Raw genomic sequence first — 19,519 nt, 5'->3', positions numbered from 1 at the left:
CCTTATAACAAATCTTCGAAAGATCATGTTTTCAAGAACAAGAACAGTACTCAAACCTCACTCCTAAGCAAAGTTCAAATTACTTGGTCTTCTACTCAAAGACCTCCACAATCTGACTTCACACTTTCTTGCGTTACTTCATACTATCCTCCACTTCTCACTTTACATTCCAGCCAAACTATCCCTCAAACATGTCTTAGGCTTTCCTTTGAGTTCTTTCTTGCACTATTTCTCACTCTTAAAATGTTGTCCCCTCCCCACTCTTAACCTTTTAAATTCCCAACCATTCTTAGTAGTCTTGCTCAAATGCTATCTCCTTCGTGTGGCTTCTCCCGATTTCCCCTTTCAGTAAGGCTCTCAGACACAACAAAAGTCCCTTTGAATGCAAAATTAACCCCATCTTAAACTTTCCTATGAATCTGATTTTTCCCCTCATTAGACTGTAAGCTCTTGGAGGGCAAGGTCAGTGGAATCCAGTTCCTTTGTATCTCCCACAGCATTTCAACCAGGATTCTCTCACTGAGCAGAGGGAAACAGTAACAGCACCTATTCTGAAAGGTTTAACTTACTGATGCTGCTTCAGAGTTGGGCTCTATACACAAAAAAGAGAAGCATAACAAGAGACAAAGAAAATATGGTTTTCTTATTTCTAAAGTTCATTCAGAAAAAATGTAAATGGGAGATAAAAAGTAAAAGGAAAACTTTTTTTAAAAAAAGGAGGAAGACATATATTGCTGGTTCTCACATGTGTAGGTTGGAATGACAAGAGAAATAAATTCGTACACATGGTATTTAGTTACAGGGGCATGAAATAGTTCTAAGTGCTTCCTAAGGTGACCAACTTTAACTTAAGCATATTAAATATTTCTAATAAACTTACTTCAGTGAGTTCAATGCTGTTTTCTGTTGTGATGAGTCATCAGCAACATGTATAAGTTTATGATACTGGAGTTTCAGTTTATTCTCTAGTGACTCTATTGTCTCCTTCATCACTGACACTTTAGACTTCAAATCACATCTTTCAGTTTCAAGCTGTAGTTAATGGATAAAAATGGAATGACACACACTTAGAAAAGGACTCTTTAAGGATATATCCCAAAGAAAACTGTCTAAAGAAAGAAAAAAACTTTATTTACTAAAAAGTTTCTTTTGAAAGAAATTTAAATCACCTCGTAATTAATGTTTTCTAGATCTTCCATATTTTTTTCCATTTCTGTTTTTCCCATGACAGCTAATTCCTGTAGATTCTGAAAGACAATTTTATTGGGAAATATCAGTGTAAATCGTAACACAAAACAACAAATATTTGTTAAGTGCCTACTGTATATAAGATCCTAGGCAGGGTTCTGGGTAATAAAAAGGGGTTAGGAATTTTAGATGACATAATGAATGAATCTCTTTCAAGGAGTGTATGGTTTCACAGTGTGCATGCTACATGTTTATTTTTAAAGAGGAAAAGTCTTAAGTGTTAGACACAAGAACTTGAACTAATGATATGAAAAGATGACTTCATAATAACGTGTCATACGTATTTCTTTTTATGCTCCATTGGCATAAGTTTCAAGATACAAGATAAGACTTCAACCAAGATCAGACAGTAAGAATTCAGTAGAGATCTAACAAAATAACATAAGAAGACAGTATCTAGTTTACTCTTAATTCTACCTGCTTAGGAGGCAGGGCCTGGAGGTATGCATGAGTATTCTACTTTTACATTTCTCTGTGGCATGGAAGTCATAATGAGTTCTCAAAGGCTATATGCTAGAAGAGTATAAGCTCCAAAAAGTTCTAACATGCTAGAAATGTTTAAAGTATTAGACGTGTAAGAATCAATCTAGCCACACATAGGGAGCATTTCATAGTAGTTTGGCCACTAGACGATTAATTTGTTAGTTATAGCAACTCAAGAAAATCTGTAACCCATGAGACCTTTCTCAGGATTAGGACAGTTGGAGGGAATATATATGTATATGGGTGTGTGTGTGTGTGTGTGTGTGTGTGTGTGTGCATGTGTGTGTGTATATAGAGAGAGACAGACAGACAGACAAAGAAAAGGCACAGGGTAAGCTGAATATGAAAGGATGATATCTAAAAAAGAAAATTAAGGGTTGAGAGGAATGTACTGGGAGAAAGAGAAAGGGAAAGGTAGAACGTAGTAAATCATCTCACATAAAAGAGGCAAGAAAGAGCTTTTACAATGGAGGGGCAGAAGGGGAAGATGAGAGGGAATAAGTGAACCTTCCTTTCATCAGATTTGGTTTCAGGAGGGAATAACATACACACTCAATTGGGTATTGAAGTTTATCTTACCCTATAGGAAAGCATGGGGTAAGGGGTTAAGAGAGGGGGGGGATAACAGAAGGGACAGCAGACTGGGGGAAGGCAAGGGGTAATCAGAAGCAAACACTTTGGTAGAGGGACAGGTCAAAGGAAAGAATAGAATAAATGGAGGGTGGAAGATAGAAGGATAGAAGGAAATATAGTAAGTCTTTCACAACATGACTCTTATGTTAGTGTTTTCATAATTACACATGTATAACCTATATTGAATTGCTTGCCTTCTCAAAGAGGGTGGATGGGGAGGAGGGAAGGGAGAGAATGTGGAACTGAAAGTTTTAAAAATGAATGTTAAAAATCGTTTTTACATGCAACTAGGAAATAAGATATACAGGCAATGTGGTATAGAAAATCTATCTTGCCCCACAGAAAAATAGCAGGAAGGAGATTGGGGGGGGAGGTGATAGAAGGGAGAGCAGAATGGAGGAAAGGGTAATCAAAACATGCAGTGTCCTGGGGCAAGAGGAGGGGATGACAGGGAGAAAATCTGAAATTCAAAATTTGGTGGAAATGAATGTTGAAAACCGAAAATAAATAAATTTTCAAAAAATTTTTTTAATTTAAAAAAAGAATGTCATCTCCCTCAGACTCCTCTCCCCTCTATTATGAGTATGATACAGTCCTAGGCATTTCAACTTGCAAAAAGATATGTTTTTCACAGCCTAAATGTGTTTGCAGTCTAGAAGATGAACTTAAAATTTAGTTGTACATTCTGTGTAGCAACCACATGTGAAAAGTTATTGGGACCACTTTTTTCTTCCTTGCAAGATTTCTAAAATCTTAGGTTCTGCTTTTAAATGCTATTACAAATGAAGCTAAAGTTACAACAAAAATCTTGAACTTTAAAGAAACAAACTACTCACCTTTAACTTCTCTCTTAAAGCTTCCTTTTCTACAATCATTAGTCTTAAGTCAGATAATGCAGACTCTTTTTCTTTTTCCATAAGACAAAGAACATCTTGGGATGGCAAAGAATATGTTGCCTCCTTTCTTAGTGTACATAAATCATGCTGTGCCTTAAAAAATGAATTGTAAAAGTCAGAATGCTAACTTTACAATCTCAAAATAAGATTTCCACAATACTAGAGAGTACCAAGTCATGATTTTATTACGCAGCATTTAGGAAGTAAACTGAAGAGTAATTATTTATATTCTACTAGGCAGTTTTACCTATATGATTGACTTCCTGTATTTATGTTTGCGCAGGCCCATAATCCAGTAGTTCAATATTCTATACAAACTAAGTGATATAAGCCAACAATTCTTTCACTCAGTGGCACCATAATTCTGGTAGTTTTCTATGCTAAAAAACCTAATGACTTATTTAAAGGTTCCCATTTCCTCACCACTAATATTTAATTAGCTACAAGACCCTATTCATTATATCTACATAACACCTCTTACATTTGTCCCTTTAAGTGTCTCACTCCCCACCATTGTACATGACCCCATTACTAGCCACGTGGACAATTGCAGTTCTTCACATCTGTTGGATAAATAAATCAGTTTGTCATAAAATAGAATTACACCAACATAATTAAGAATTCTTCCTCTCTACCTTCTTTTTTTCAGACTGGATGCCCCTATCTCTCCTGTGCTGAAGTGTAGCAGTCAATCACAGACCCAATCCTACTAGTGGTCAATATGTGGATCTGCTCAATTTCCAACCCAGGTTGGTTTGCCCTCTTCTTAAGTAGCCTAGTGATATTCATCCCCAGAGGCTCACTATGTTTCTGTCAGACACAGTACATACACCCAATGAGATTTAGTCCACTGCAGCTCAGAACTCCTGAGTTCAAGTGATCCACCAGCTTCAGCCTTTCCAGCGGCAGGGATTATAGACATGAGCCACCATGCTTAGCAAGAAGGTCCTACTCAACAAAAATTTCTGGAAAAGATTCAGAGCAATACATTGTGGCAACAATAACCTGGAAGCAAAGTCAGTCACTACTGATTGTGGAATAGATATTTTGATATGTGAATGTAATGGAACATTATGGTGCTCTAAAAATGACAAATATGAAGAGTTTCACAAAAACATAGAAAACCTTGTAGAAACTGATGAAAAGTAAAGGACACAGAACCTTAACAGAACAATAAACAATGACTACAATAAAGAAAACACCAGACTAGAACTAAACCAAATGCTGAGTAATGGTAATGATTCACCATGACCCAGAGAACTGAGAAGGAAACTTCTTCCTCTTTTCATTAAAGACGTGGGGGACCACAAGTACTAAATGATGTATCCAGTGTCAGATGTCATTAATTTCCATGCTATAAGGTTCATTTTGCGGTGGTTGAGTGGGGGAAAGAACATCTATAATAATTATGATATAAAAAGACACCAGTAGCTGTTATTTTTACAAAGCAAAACATAAAACCAAAACCATTCCTTTGCCCTCAAGGAACAAAGTAACTCCATTTTAAGTACCACATTTTTGTATATATCAACTAAACTAAATGCAAGAGTAAATACATGTAATTTAAGGAGAGAAATGTATTGCCATAAACAAAAGTTGTTTGACCCTGGGCTAGTCATTTAGCTTCCAAAAGTCTTGGTTTCCTTCTCTGAAATTGGGTATAATAACAGGACTGCATCGCAGGGTATCTTGGAGGATTAAATGATATAATATATGTAAAACACTGGCATCTAAAACTAACCATGCTTAAAGCTCACTTCCTCTTATTTCTCCCCAAACCTGGCCCCATTCTGACTTGTTACAGTGGAACAAATTCTAAACTTAAAAGACAGAAGACAGGTTTGAATCCTTACTCTGCCATGCCTCACTAGTCTCATCCTTACAGTGCCATTTACTTGATTTTGCAGTAAGATAGATGGTATGACTTCCAGTTAAGATGGCTGCCTGAATAGAGGCAGACTGCTTAACTCTCACATACCTACCCAAGCAAAAGCCTCAAATTTACACCAGAAAAAATAATGATCAAGATATCAAATGAGAAAGTGCAGTAAATAACTTATTCCAAAACCAGAAACACACAAAAAGTCAGAAACCTGTGAGCAACAGGAAATGGAACCACCAGCAAAACCAGTGCAGTCAGTCAAACAGTCTTGAACGTCCCAGATCAACCAGACAAGGCCAAAGTCATGGGATAACCCAATCGCACAGGGATGCAAGCAAGAGCTGTGACGTATCTATCACTCTGCCAAAGATGTCATAGGAAAATTCCAGCATTCTGAAACTCAAAAAACTAGTGGGGCAAGAGGAAGGGAAGGGAATGACACAAATTTCTGGCACTGTGGGGCAGTCCAGAAAGTCAGGAGACCTGGAAGAAGACAAAAAAAGACCAAAAACTCCTTAAGAGTTTTCACTTGCTTTCACTTTTAAATTCTATAATCTTCTGGGACCACAAATCCCTAATTACCTAACCTTCAAAGTACTGGGTCATCTAGAAATCTGATAATTATCTATCGTGTTCAGAATTCACATAACTGCATTTTTTTTCAAGCTAATATTTCTCCATCCTGTTCTTAAGGACACACTCTCCACACATATTTCTAGACCCACGGTATTTCACTTCTGATTAGCTGAAATTAAGTGTCCTTTTTTTATGTCATCCTAGACATTCCAATAAATGGGCAACTTCTTTCTAATCTACTTACATCTAACATAATTAAAACCAAACAAATAAAAAAAAAAACACCAAAAACCCCACTCTAAACTGCAGTCAAGGGTTTTAAAATCTGGCCATAATACAAAACTTCAGGACAGAAATGGAATGAAAAATAAGTCAAAGAAAACATTAATAAGCACAAAAAATTATTACAAAGCTAGAGATGCCCCTTGAAGAAGGAACAAATAAATCCATAACAACTGTAAGAAGAGTCTCAAAGGAAAGATCCAAGGTAGGATAATAAGCTTCATAGGGAATTGTGGAAAAGTCAGAGAATTCACCAAGTACTCATGTCTGCTTGCTGTTAAGCAGGTCAGGGTCTGCTAAAGCAGACGATCTTGAGGGCCCCCTTTCTACTCTTTCCTTATGCCAGGAGAGGAGCAATGAAGCCATTAAAAAGGCTGCTCAGACACCCGGGGGCTTCTTCAGGCCAGTGAGAAGACAATCTTATGGCTTGGGCTGCCTGTGTGCAGTGCTGCGACTACAACTCCCAGTGTATCCACACCTGCTGCTTCATCACCTGCCCATCATCACAGAACTTTGGAGAGAATGCAGAACCAATGAACCCTGCCTGTATTCCTTGGAGAAAGGAAGGTAGTAACTACGTCTTCAAAAATAGAGCAGGGATGGAATGAGACAAAGGCTGTATTTCAGTCATTCCAAGAAGCAGCAGGTGGTATTTCTGCCTAACCACCTGAAGTACAGGACAAGAGTGGAGGGAAAAACTAGAGGCCTAAAAACATGCCATCTCAGGCACCTATCTGGGGTCTGAGAGAAAGTTCACAGGAAACCCAAGTGTGCCTATTCCCCTGCCCTGGAGATTACTTAGGAACAAGCAAGCAAATCTTCTATGTCCCCCATCTCAGGACACTGAGGAAACACTTCCGTCCAAATTTACAATGTCTACCATGCCAATAAAATAGTAGTGGCCAAAGGATAGGTGACTAAGAATACAATAAAAAAAGGCAAAACATGAAAGTTATCAAGACAAAAAAAGATAAACCAACAGCAAGAATACTAATCACAATGAAGAATGAACAAAAGTAAAAAGTAAAAATATAACTGATAAGTATTACAGTATAAAGGAAATTAATCAAGACTACCTGATGAAAAAAAGAATCCTATAAACCCTTCAGAGATCATGGATCAAAAACAAAATCTCAGAAGGCTCCAGTCAGTTTCTGGCAGTTAATAAACATTTGTTAATCACCTAATAAGTGCCAGGCGGTGTAAGAAGCATTAAGGACACAAAGAAAGGCAAAAAATTAATCCTGTCCTCAAGGAGCTATCATTCTAATGTGGGAGGCATCGTGCAATTGACTATGTACAAACAAGATATATACAGACTAACTTGGAGATAATCTAAAGAAAAAAAAGCTAGAATTGAGGGGGAACAAGAAAGGCTCACTACTTAAGGTAGGATTTTAGCTGGCAATGAAGTAAGCTGGGGTAGCCAGAAAGTAGAGATGAGAAGAGAAAATTCTAAGTGTGGGGTGAAAACCAGGAAAATAAAATTCACAAAAAATAAAAAATGAATTTTTAAAAAAAAGTTCTCAATGCAGAGATCATCTTCTTTTTAATCTACAGAGAAAAATATACCTTTTTTTACTTTATTTTTCTTGAGGTTTCCTTTTTTTTGGTCTATATCTTCTTTTACAACATGACTACCATGGATATGCTTTACATGACTACACATGTACAGCCTGCATTAAACTGCTTGCCTTCTCAATGAAAGGTGGTGGGAGGGAGGAAGGGAGAGAATCTGAAACTCAAAGTTTCAAAAACAAATATTGAAAATTATAAATAATAATAAAGAAAAAAGAAAATAGTAGGAAAAATAAAATACTAAAAAAATATATATAGTTAAGCTGTAGTGATACACATCTGCCTTGGTACCTTCACTGAATGTATGCTGGGAAATAGTAGACCAAAACCCTGTATGTTCATACATTTTAAAGTCCACAGCCATGGAACTGAGATGAGTGAGTATCTCTGTATAAAATAATGGACGCTGACTGGACATACCGGGACGAGGAATATCTTGATTTAGTCCATGAAATAAGCTTGAAAAATACTCAGAGCTGGTTTTATTGGGGCACTTTATACTCCTGATAAAAATTCTTGATGGTGCTGACATTTGTGTCCTCCCACTGTGCTTTCCTTTTTATGCTTCTCTTGAGTCTTGTATTTGAAAGTAAAGTTTTCTATTCAAATATGGTCTTTCCATCAAGATTGCTTGAAAGTCTTCTATCTCATTAAGGACTCATTTTTTCCACTGAAGGATTATACTCAGTTTTGCTATGTAGGTGATTCTTCATTGTAATCCTAGCACCTCTGTTCTCTGGAATATCACATTCTAAGCCCTCTGATCCTTTAAAGTAAAAGCTGCGAAATCTTCTGTCATCCTGACCGTTGGCTCCACAATACTTGAATTGTTTCTATCTGGCTGCTTGCAGTATTTTCTCCTTGACCTGGGAACTCTGGAATTTGCCAAAGCATTCCCAGAAGTTTTCATTTTGGGATCTTTTTCAGGAGGTGATCAGTGCATTCTTTCAACTTCTATTTTAGACTCTGGTTCTAGAATATCAGGGCAGTTTTCCTGGATAATTTCTTCCCTTGCATTTCTTTTCATTAATTCCCATAATATTCTGGAGCTTTTGTTCTTTCAGATGAATTTTGATATTATTTTTTCTAGCTCTATAAAATAACTTTTGGTAGTTTGATTGGTATGGCACTAAATAAGTCAATTAATTTAGGTAGAACTGCCATTTTATTATATTAGCTCAGCCTACCCATAAGCAAATCATGTTTTTTCAGTGACTTAGATCTGACTTTTATTTGTGTGAAAAGTGTTTTGTAACTGAGTTCATGTAGGGTTTGTTTTGACAGGTAGACTCCCAAATATTTTATAATGTCTACAGTAATTCTAAATGGAATTTCTCTATCTTCTGCTGTTGAGAGTTTTGTTAGTAATACACAGAAATGCCTATGATTTATGTGGGCTTATTTTATATCCTGCAACATTGTTATTTATTTCAAGTGGTTTTTTACTTGATTCTCTAGTATTCTCTAAGTTTATCATCACATCATCTGAGAAGAGTGATAGCTTTGCTTCTTCTTTGCCTATTCTAATTCCTTCAATTTCTTTTTTCTTCTCTTATTGCTAAAACTAACATTTCTAGTATTATATTGAATAACAGGGGTGATAATGAACATCCTTGTTTCACCGCCAATTTTAATGGAAATGGTTCCAGCTTATCCCCATTACATATAATACTTGCTGATGGTCTAAGGTAAATGCTACTTATCATTTTAAGGAAGTTTCCATTTATTCCTATGCTCTCTAGTGTTTTTAATAGGAATGTCAAAAGCTTTTTCTGCATCTATTGAGATAATTATATGGTTTCTGTTAGTTTTGTTGATATCATCAATAATGCCGATAGTTCTCCTAATATTAAACCAGCACTGCATTCCTAGTATAAATCCTACCTGGTCATCACATATTATTCTTGTGAGAAGTTGCTGTAATCTTTCTATTAATATTTTATTTAAAATTTCTGCATGTATATTCATTAGGGAAATTGGTCTATAATTTTTTTCCTCTGTTTTGGTTCTTCCCAATTTAGGTATCAGTATCATATCTGTATCATAAAAAGAATTTGGTAGGATTTCCTCTTCACCTGTTGTCCCAAGTAGTCTAAAATTGTTCTTTAAATGTTTGATAGAATTCACTTGTAAATCCATCTGGCCCTGGAGATTTTTTCCTAGGGATTTCATTGGTGTCTTGTTCAATTTCACTTTTTAAGATGGGGTTATTTTATTTCCTCTTCTGTTAATTTGGAAAATTTATATTTTTGCATATTTCATCCATTCCAATAAGACTGTCGAATTTATTGGCATACAGTTGGACAAAATAGCTCCTACTTACTGTTTTAATTTCCTCTTCATTAGTGGTGAATTCACCCTTTTCATTTTTGATATGGCAATTTGGTTTTCTTCTCTTAAAAAGAAAATTAACCAAAGGTTTAACTATTTTACTGGGTTTGGTTTTCTGTTTTTTATAAAACCAGCTGTTAGTTTTACTTATTGTTCAATATTTTTTTTTTTATTTCTCCTTTGGTTTTCAGTATTTCTGATTTGGCATTTAATTGGGGATTTTTCATTTGTTCCTTTTTCTAGCTTTCTTAGTTGCATGTCCAATTCATTAATCTCCTCTTTCTCTACTTTATTCATGTAAGCATTTAGAGATATAAAACTTCCCCTAAAAACTACTTTTGAAGCACTTCATAAGTTTTGATGTTGTCTCATTATTGCCATTCTCCGGTGATAATTTCTTGAAAGATTATGTCTAAATTCTTTTTTTGATCATGACTTTCACTAAGTCCAATAATTTTTAAATTCTCTCTCCTAGATCTATTTTCTAGATCACTTGTTTTTCCAATGAGATATTTCACAGTTTTCTATTTTTTCTTTCTTTCGGTTTTGATTATTTCTTGATTTCTCATAAAGTCATTAGCTTCCATTTGCTCCATTCCAATTTTTAAAGAATTATTTTCTTCAGTGAGCTTTCGGACCTCCTTTTCCATTTGGCCAATTTTGCTTTCTTAAGGCATTCTTGTCCTCATTGGCTTTTTGTACCTCCCTCTTTTATTACTTGGCTTAGTCTGTTTTTGAAGATGTTATTTTCTTCAATATTTTTCTGTGTCTCCTTTACCAAGCTGTTGACTTGTTTTTCATTATTTTCTCGCATCATTTTCATTTACCAATTTTTCTTCTACCTTTTGATTTTCAAAATATTTTTTGAGCTTTTCCACGGTCTGAGACAAATTCATATTTTTCTTTCAGGCTTTGGATGTAGGAACTTTGACTTTGTTGTCTTCTATTTTTCACCATAGTAACTTTCAATAATCAGAATTTTTTTCCCTTGCTTGCTCATTTTCCCAGCCTATTAGTTGACTTTTAACTCTTTCTTAAAGTAGGGGTTCTGGAGGGTACAGTGTCCCAAGTTTCAGGGGTTTTGTACAGCTATTTTCAGAAACACTTCTAGTGACCTGTAAGTTTTCAGTTCTTCCAAGGTGGTATGATCTAAAGTGAGTTGTTTACCACTCTCCTGGCCTGTGCTCAGAACTGTGAATGACCACAAGTATTCTTTTCTATTCTGAAACTGTAAGGAAGGCCCCCCCTTCCACTGCTGCCACAAGCTCTACTGGCTACTGCTCTGCCTTGCCCCAGGGCTGCACCCTGGATCCATATATGGGCAAAGCAACAGAGTCCTGGCTCAGTGACAGCAAAAAGGTCCCTGTAATCTGCATCAGATCACTTATTCAACCCCATTACCATCTGTGAGCTGAGAGTTCCAGAAGCAACTGCAGTTGGTGCTACTGCCAATTTAGTCATTCCTGAGGCCTGTCCCAGGTTTGCTGAGGCCCGCTGTGCTCTGGTCCAGCTTGTGCTGGACTGAGCACCTCTTTCATCCTGGTGCAACAGACCTTTCCTGCTAACCTTCCAAGTTGTCTTGGGCTTGCAATTTGTTTCACTCCATCTTTTTGTGGGTTCTGCTACTCTAGAATTTGTTTAGAGTCATTTTTTAAAGGTATTTCAAAGAGTTTGGGGGAGAACTCAGAAGAGTCCCTTCCTTTACTCCACCATCGTAGCCCCATCTTCCAGAAAATTATCTTCAGCAAAGAATTTAAAACACAGTTCACTTTTTCATGATGGGCAGTCTCTCTGAAGAATTAAAAGATACTTGGAACATAAAAACACTAATTCTGACTAAAGACATTAAAAGGAAATAAACACTAAACAAATACTACCAGCAAAGCATCTTAAAGACAGAATGTACAGACACAACATAAAGATCAGGTCATTCAAAAGAACATGACTAAACCACAACTACAATAAAATCCTGAATATCACAATGCAAGAAATAAGGCAAGAAAATTATCAAAATTAAATATAGAGAAAACTGATTGACAGCATTCATAGATACCTGTCAGAAATAACAAAAACAAACTGATCTTCAAACTCTTAGTGGTATAGTTACTAAACTGAACAATTTCAATAACAAACAACAAATTTTGCTTCTGGTCAAGAGAAAGGTTGGAAGACTTCAAATACAAAAGAATGCTAATCTGAATAAAAGGATTTATTTTTTCCCTCTTTTTTATTCTTTGTTTTTAAGGATGGTCTCCTAGGTAGGAAGAAAGAGGACTGCAAACGTTGTAAAAAAAAAAAACAAAAGAAATCAATAAAACACATTCAACTCTTTTTTTAAAAATGGATTTTTCCACAAGAACTACACAAATAACTAGAAATCAAGTCAATAAGCATTTATTATTTATTCTGTGCCAAGTCATGTGCTAAGCTTTGGGGCTACAAAGAAAGGAAAAAACAGTCTCTGCTCTTAAGAAGCCCAAAGCTAAGGGAAGAGACAACATGCAAACAATTATGTATAAATAAGCCATATAAGGCGTAAATTGTAGGTAACCTCAAAAAAAGGTATTAGTTCTAAAGAAGACTGGGCAAAGTTTCCTGCAGAAGGTAAGATTTTAACCAAGGAAGGCAGCCAGGAGGTATAGATGAGGAGGGAGCGTATTCCAGATATGGGGTACAGCCAGAGAAAATGCACTAAACTATAGGACACCCCCAGCATCTACATTCAATTCAAGTAATAAGGAAATACTAACTAAATACTAACTGCTGGGACTAATTTCCAGATAAGATATATGGGTTGCTTGAGATGTATAATTGTGAGAAAAATCCTTGCATCAGTCTTCAGATCTGACTGGATTTCTAGTCAGCATAATCCAGGTCCTTAGTAAAGGGTCTCTATGCAACAGATAGAAGTGGTCCAGATTCCTAGCAATGTAGGGCTGGCTTAAAGTTTCCTCATGAGACAGAAATTGGACTAGACCCATAACTGAATAGAAAGTGAAACGAGCAAGAACCAGAGCTAAGTCAGTGTTCACTCAATTCCTACAATTTCCTCAAGGTGAAAATTGAATGTATAGGAGCTGAGATACCCAATGCAAATGGTATGGGAGGAGAAGAAGAGTACCCATGACAAAGTCTTAAGGGACCATCTATGATTAGCAGGGACAACCTGCTAACTGAGAAGGAACAGTTAGACAAGAGAACCAGAAGAGAGCAGTACCACAAAAAACTAGAGCGAAGAGAATATCAAGAATGTGATCAACAGTGTCAACAGTTGCAGAGAGATCAAGAAGGATGAGGATTAAGGGAAGTCCATTAGATTTGGCAATTAGAAGATCACTAGTAACTCTGCAGAAAGCAGTTTCAGTTGAATGGTAAGTTTCCAAAGACAGACAGCAGAAGGTTTAGAAGAGAATGAGAAAAGAGGAACTGAAAGTACTGATTTTAGACTGCTTTCTAGAGAAATTTAATCATGAAAGGGAGAAGACACAGTACAATAACACACAGGGGAATCACACTGCTCCAGGCCCTCATCACTTCATGCTCAAACTATTGTTATAGCCTTCTGGTTGGTCTAGATGACTTAAGGTTCTCCCCACTTCAGTCTGTTATCCATTGAGTAGTTAAACTGATCTTCCTATTGCAAAGATCAGACCATGTCATATCCCTAATTCAATAACAGACAGCAACTACCTGTCATCTCCAGGATCAGATATAAAATTCTCTATTTGACATTCAAAGCCCTTCAAATCTGGACCCCCTTCTACTTTTCCAGTCTTCTTGAACCTTATTCCCCACTAAGTACTCTGCAATCTAATGAGTGACATCCTTACTGTTTCTAAAACAGGATATGCTAATGTCTTGACTCTGGACCTATCACTGCCTGTCCCTCTTGTCTCGAATGTTCTCCCTGATCTCCATCTCCCAGCTTTCCCTCCAAGTTGCAGCTAACATCCAACTGTTTACAAGAAGCCTTTGCTGATGCCTGCTTAATGTTAATGCCTTTCCTCTGTTAATTATCTCCAAATTATCCTGTATATATCTTGTTTATACATAGCTGTTTGCAATTAACATTTCTTCTCTCCCTTTTCCCCATATTAGACTGTGAGTTCCTTGAGAGGAGGTACTACTTTCACCTTTCTTTGTATCTCCAGTGGCTGGCATATAGATGCTTAAAAATTCTCACTGAATGAGAAATTTTTTTTTTATTTTTAGGAGCTTTTTTTTTTTAAAGGCTAGAGTGACATAGGTACTTTATAAGCCACAAGGAAAGCAGCCAACAGACAGAGAGAGAATGAAGATTAGTGAGACATAACAGAAGGGGCAACAAGCTAAAAAAAGATGAGACAGAATGGAATCAGAGTGGAGAAGGGCCACTTCTTCAAGTGAGACAGGAGTAAAGGGAAAGATAATAGAGGTAAATATTTGAGTGATGTGAGAAGAGATGGAGGGAACAAGAGGAAGTTCTTGGCAAATGGCTTCAAATTTTTCATGAAGGATGAAGTAAAGTTCTTTGCTGAGACAGCTAAGCTCTGAAGAAAACAATGGAAGGAGGATAAACAGCTTAGAATAGAAAAGGCCAAGTAATGGACTCCCTGAAAACTAGAATACAACAAACAGGAATCAATAACTGCATTAGAAAGCAAGAAATATTAAAACAAAATAAAAGGTTGAAAAAATAGACGAAACTATAAGACAGATACAAAAAAAATGTGCCTGGAAAACAGGTCAAGAGATCATTTAAGATTCTTTAGATTCCCTGGAGATCATGGCATAAAAAAGTTCAAATATTATATTTCAAGAAATCATAAATGAAAACTGTAAAGAGCCTGAGAACAAAGTGAAAAGACATCCCCAACTGATAAATGGTCAAAGAATAAAAACAGGCAGTTTTCAAAGGCAGAAATTAAAGCTAACAAAAGTCATATGAAACATGCTCTAAGTCACTATTGATTAGAGAGATGTAAATCAAAACAACTCTGAGATACCACATCACACCTATCAGACTGGCAAACATGACAAAACAGGAAGACGACAAACGTTAGAGAAGATATGGGAGAGTTGAAACATTAATTCATTTTTAGTGGAGCTGTGAGCTGATCCAACCATTCTGGACAGCAATTTGGAACTATGCCCAAAGAGCTACAAAAATGTGCATACTCTTTGACCTAACAATATCACGTCCAGATCATAAAAATGGGAAAAGGTCCTACCTGTACAAAAATATTTATAGCAGCTCTCTTTGTGGTGGCCAAAAATTGGAAATGGAGAGGATGCCCATCAACTGGGGAATGGCTGAACAAGTTGTGGTCTATGAATGTCATGGAATGCTACTGTGCTACAGGAAATGATGAACAAGAAGACTTCAGAGAGGCCTGGAAGGACTTATATGAACTGATGTTGAGTGAAACAAGGAGAACCAGGAGAACACTGTATACAGTATCAGCCACAGTGTTCAAGGACTGTTTCTGATAGACTTAGCCCTTCATAGCAATGCAAAGACCTAAAACATTCCCAAAGGACTCTTGAGGCAAAATGCCATCTACATTCAGAGAAAGAACTATGGAATCAGAACAAAGACTATTTTCTCTTGTGCTATGTTTTGTTTTGGCTTATTTTTTCTCATGGTTTCTCCCATTCATTTTAATTTTTCTATGCAACATGACTAACGTGAAAATGTGGTTAATAAGAATGTATATGTAGAGCCCATATAAGATTGCATATCTCGGGGAGGGAGGGGGAAGGGAGGAGGAAAAAAATCTAAGACTTATGGAAGTGATTGTAGAAAACTGAAAACAGTAAATTATAAAAAAAAATAACAGCACCTAAAAAAAAAAAAGTGAAAATACAAAGAATCCATTGATTACTTCCAGAGGATAAAAGTTCCAGAAAAGTCATAGCCAAAATCCAAAAGAAAAAATACAAGCATCCAGAAAAACTGTTTACACAAGACCTTCTAGCTTCTACTGTAAATGAGAGATCTTGGAATGGAATATTCCAAAAGGCAATAGATACAGGTTATGACCAATAACTTTTTCCAGCGAAACTGAGTATAATCTTATCCTGGGGGGAGAGGGGGAAGAGAGGGAAGGCTTTCAATAGAACAGTGGACTTTCAAGAATTTCTGATGAAAAGACCAGAGGTGAGTAGGAACTATGAAATTTAAACACAATAGTCAAGAGAACTATAAGAAAGAAAGTGTATTTGAGCACTTGGAAGGGGCTGTATGTTAGTGCCACCATTCTAATGTAGGGAAAAGAAACAAGTGTCCTTTCAGAATCCTAATGTTTCTAAAGGGTACTGAGGGAATTAAATAGGAAAAACAGAACGGGGTTGGTTTGATTCTATTTTGAGGTCTTGAAGAAGGGAAAAAGGAAAGAGGGCAAGAGGAATTTATCAGTGTATAAGGTGAAACAGAACTGTTTTTCTCCTAATTGGGGAACATGAGAGGAGCATACCAACATGAAGGGGTGAGAGGAGAGGGCATCAGATGAACTTCATTCTTGTCTGAAACAGAAAAAGGAAGGCTGAACACACACAAACAGCTTGATGCAGCAATACTCTTGTTTTCTTTTTTTAGTCTTCTGTGTATTTATTGTTTAACATCAGAATGCCCAACATAGATCATCATAACTGCCAAAGAGTCAGCTGTGCAAAACAGTATATATAGTTATTAAGTACAAAAGGGAGACATGATTTTTTTTTTTAAATAAATACTTAAACACAAATTTATGGTCCTACAAAAGAGCATTTAAACTAGATGGTCTAAGTTGATCTGCATCCCTGGATCCACAGAAACTTTTTTCTAAAAAACAATAATCAATATACAGAATCATCATCAGTTCCACTGTGTGCATAATGGATCACAATAAATGAGTCCTTTTATCTAAGAGCTTTTCCTGGCTCCCCTACAAACATGATCTGCCTGGATAAAAAGACAACAGGAATTTCTTGAAGATCAATGGTCCAAAATGCTAAGTGTGGTTAAATATCCTACATATCTATATTCACTGGTTCCTTAGTTAGGAAGTACTTAGATTACTTTCTTCAATTCATCATGCAGAACAAGCACGAACACTCCACCCATGCATCTAAGAACACTGGATCAGGCACCTTGAAGAAAGCTTTGCTACCCTCATCTTCAGCAATCTTCTTCCCAGTGTACATGACACCACCTCCTTTGTGCCCAGGCTGCATTATCATTTGCCGCCTTACTGTATCAAAGGGATAAGAGACCATATCTACTACAGTAGTCACTGACTGAGTAACCATCCGATTTATCACAATATGAGTGTTCTTCAGATCTGGGAGCATACTTTTGCTGTATCATAGATGCCAAAGTAAGCTGCTCTATGGATAATGATACCCTGCACTGAGACACTGAAACCTTGATTCAAGTCACAGATTCCATCAGACCTGGTGATTTTCACAAGGCAGTCTCCCAGGCCTTTGAATTCTCTCTCAGTGCCAGATTTCCCAACATCAGCTGCCAAGAAGGTTCTCGAAAAATCCAAGGGGTAGACAAAGCAGAGAGAAGTGGCTCCAGCTGCACCACCAGAAGCAAGATTGCCAGTAAAATACCTGCAAAACTGCATGTGCTTGTCCACTCCTCCCCAAAACACCTGCTTATACTTATCCTTAAAGGACTGAGTTAAAGACTTGAGAGGGGAAATATCTGATGACATTTGTTAAGTTATCCCCACAGAAAGAAAGCACCCCTTGTTCCTTTGGAATTCGAACTACACAATTCATTATGCCTTTGTATTGTTTATCTGCAGCAATTTGTTTACTTGCATGCTGTACCTACAACAGTAGTTTAACTCTCTCGACTGGGGCCACTGCTGTCTTGGGGATAGCACCAGTGATGCCACGGGTCAGGAAGTCCCTGGTGAAGGAAATGGCCTGTTTTATCATGGTTACTGAAGGGGAAGGTGTTGGAGTTGGGAGAAAGAAAGCAGGGTGAGAGAGGGCCGAAAGCTCAGAAACTCACTGCTGCCTGCACACAGCCCCTTGCTATAGCTCTGACCAAAAGGAATACCCTTGTTTTAACAAAGAAATAAATAAAGATGAGGGAGACAGGGAATTAAGAAGAAGGATAATTCTGAGGGAACAGCTTCAAGCAAAGTAAACTTTATGATCCTGAAGGAAAGATTAAAAGAGGGGAAGAGGGAAGCAAAAACCAAGAATCTAAAGGAGTGCCAAACAATTGGTTACTAGCTGAATTATGGTTTATGAATGTAATCAAAATATTGCCCAGTAAAATGATAAAAGTGACAACTGCCAAGAATGCTGGGTAGAATGAACCAATACAGTAACATGAGCAGAACCAGAACAATTTATAAAAGGAGTAGAACACTGTAAAGAAGACAATTTTGAAAGACTTAAGAACTCTAAGCAACATAACTTAACAACCATATCTTCAAGAACTATGATGAGGCACATTTCTTGTCTCCTGACAGAGAGCTGATGAATTCAAGGTTCATAAAATAATAAAGCCATTTTTTTTAATAAAGTCATTGTGTATATTTGTTTTCCTTGACTTTTCTTACTCATTAAACAGGTTTTTTTTTCTTTTCTTTCCTCTTGGTTTCTAATGGGAGAAAGAGAGTATCGCTGGGAAGTTTATCAACAATTTGATGCCAACAAAATAAAAGTCACTGAAATGTTTTTTAAAATGCACGAAAGGGAACAGAAGTTCAGAAGGAAGTACAGATAAGCAGGATAGTTTTGAAAACAAGTAAAATTATTACATACTTTGATCATTTGGTTTATTAATGTTCAACTGGCATAATACCTTTTAAAAGTTCATTCAAATTCTTAGCAGAAAAGTAAGACTGCCAGTTAATAACTGAATAGCATACCACTAAGTTAAGATGCCACTTTTACCAACAGGTAGTTTTAGAATGGAAGAGTATGATTATCTTAAGAAAAAAAACTGAAGGTTATTTATTCCAGCTTTCCATACTATGCAGAAATAGACCAACAGAGAGTCATGTAGCCACTGAATAAGTATTTCCAATGATGCAGCTCACTTCCTCACAACACAACCTCTTCAATTCTGGACAATCCTAAGAGTTGTCAAGTTCCCATCTCAGCCCCTACATACCCACTCATTCACTGGTCTAAACAGTTTCCACCTTCTGAAGCTACACAGATTCAATGTCACCTCTACTCCACATGACAGTTCTTCAAATAGCAATAATCACGTGTATGACGAAAAGAACACTCTTAAGGACCCAAGTTCAATCTATATTCTCTCACTAACTAGCTATGTGAACTTCAACAAGTCATTTAAACTCCATTGATAACTACTATAAGATATGGGTGATATGGATTTGATCAAGAAGAAAACATATGGAAGGCTATAAACTAAAGATTTCCTGTTTTGAAAGCATAATCAAACAAGAAACAACTGTCTATAATAACAAATCTGACCTTATAATACATTCTACAAATGGCAACAATCTAATTAAGTGGGTCAACTAAGAAAATATTAAAGCAATTTATATCTTGGTTGTTTGGTGATCAAATAAGATGACGTACACAAAAAATGTGCAAAGGTCAGTGAGTTCCATCACATCTAATCCACAAATTCTTAAATGATAGCAAGTTT

At 36.6% G+C, this 19,519-nt stretch overlaps 1 protein-coding gene and 1 pseudogene across 7 annotated transcripts in view; both read right to left on the bottom strand.

Moving 5' to 3' along the window:
* Positions 1 to 19,519, bottom strand: part of CEP135 (centrosomal protein 135) — a 277,569-nt gene that overhangs the window by 221,773 nt on the left and 36,277 nt on the right. For all 7 annotated transcript variants that reach the window (XR_011969605.1, XR_011969600.1, XR_011969602.1 and 4 more), the window contains 3 exons: positions 3,201 to 3,353; positions 1,170 to 1,247; positions 881 to 1,032 (listed from right to left, as the gene is read on the bottom strand). Coding sequence is in view for 1 of the 7 variants with exons in the window: in XM_072620822.1 (XP_072476923.1) it covers positions 881 to 1,032; positions 1,170 to 1,247; positions 3,201 to 3,353 (383 nt within the window). In the remaining 6 variants the exon portion in view is untranslated. The remainder of the gene's footprint in view (positions 1 to 880; positions 1,033 to 1,169; positions 1,248 to 3,200; positions 3,354 to 19,519) is intronic.
* Positions 3,362 to 19,516, bottom strand: LOC140511652 (ADP/ATP translocase 3-like; annotated as a pseudogene).

The sequence above is a fragment of the Notamacropus eugenii genome, chromosome 6, assembly GCF_028372415.1.
Source record: "Notamacropus eugenii isolate mMacEug1 chromosome 6, mMacEug1.pri_v2, whole genome shotgun sequence".
NCBI classification, from domain to species: domain Eukaryota; kingdom Metazoa; phylum Chordata; class Mammalia; order Diprotodontia; family Macropodidae; genus Notamacropus; species Notamacropus eugenii.
The sequence above is the reverse complement of the archived record's forward strand: the minus strand, read 5'-3'. Positions and strand labels throughout refer to the sequence as shown.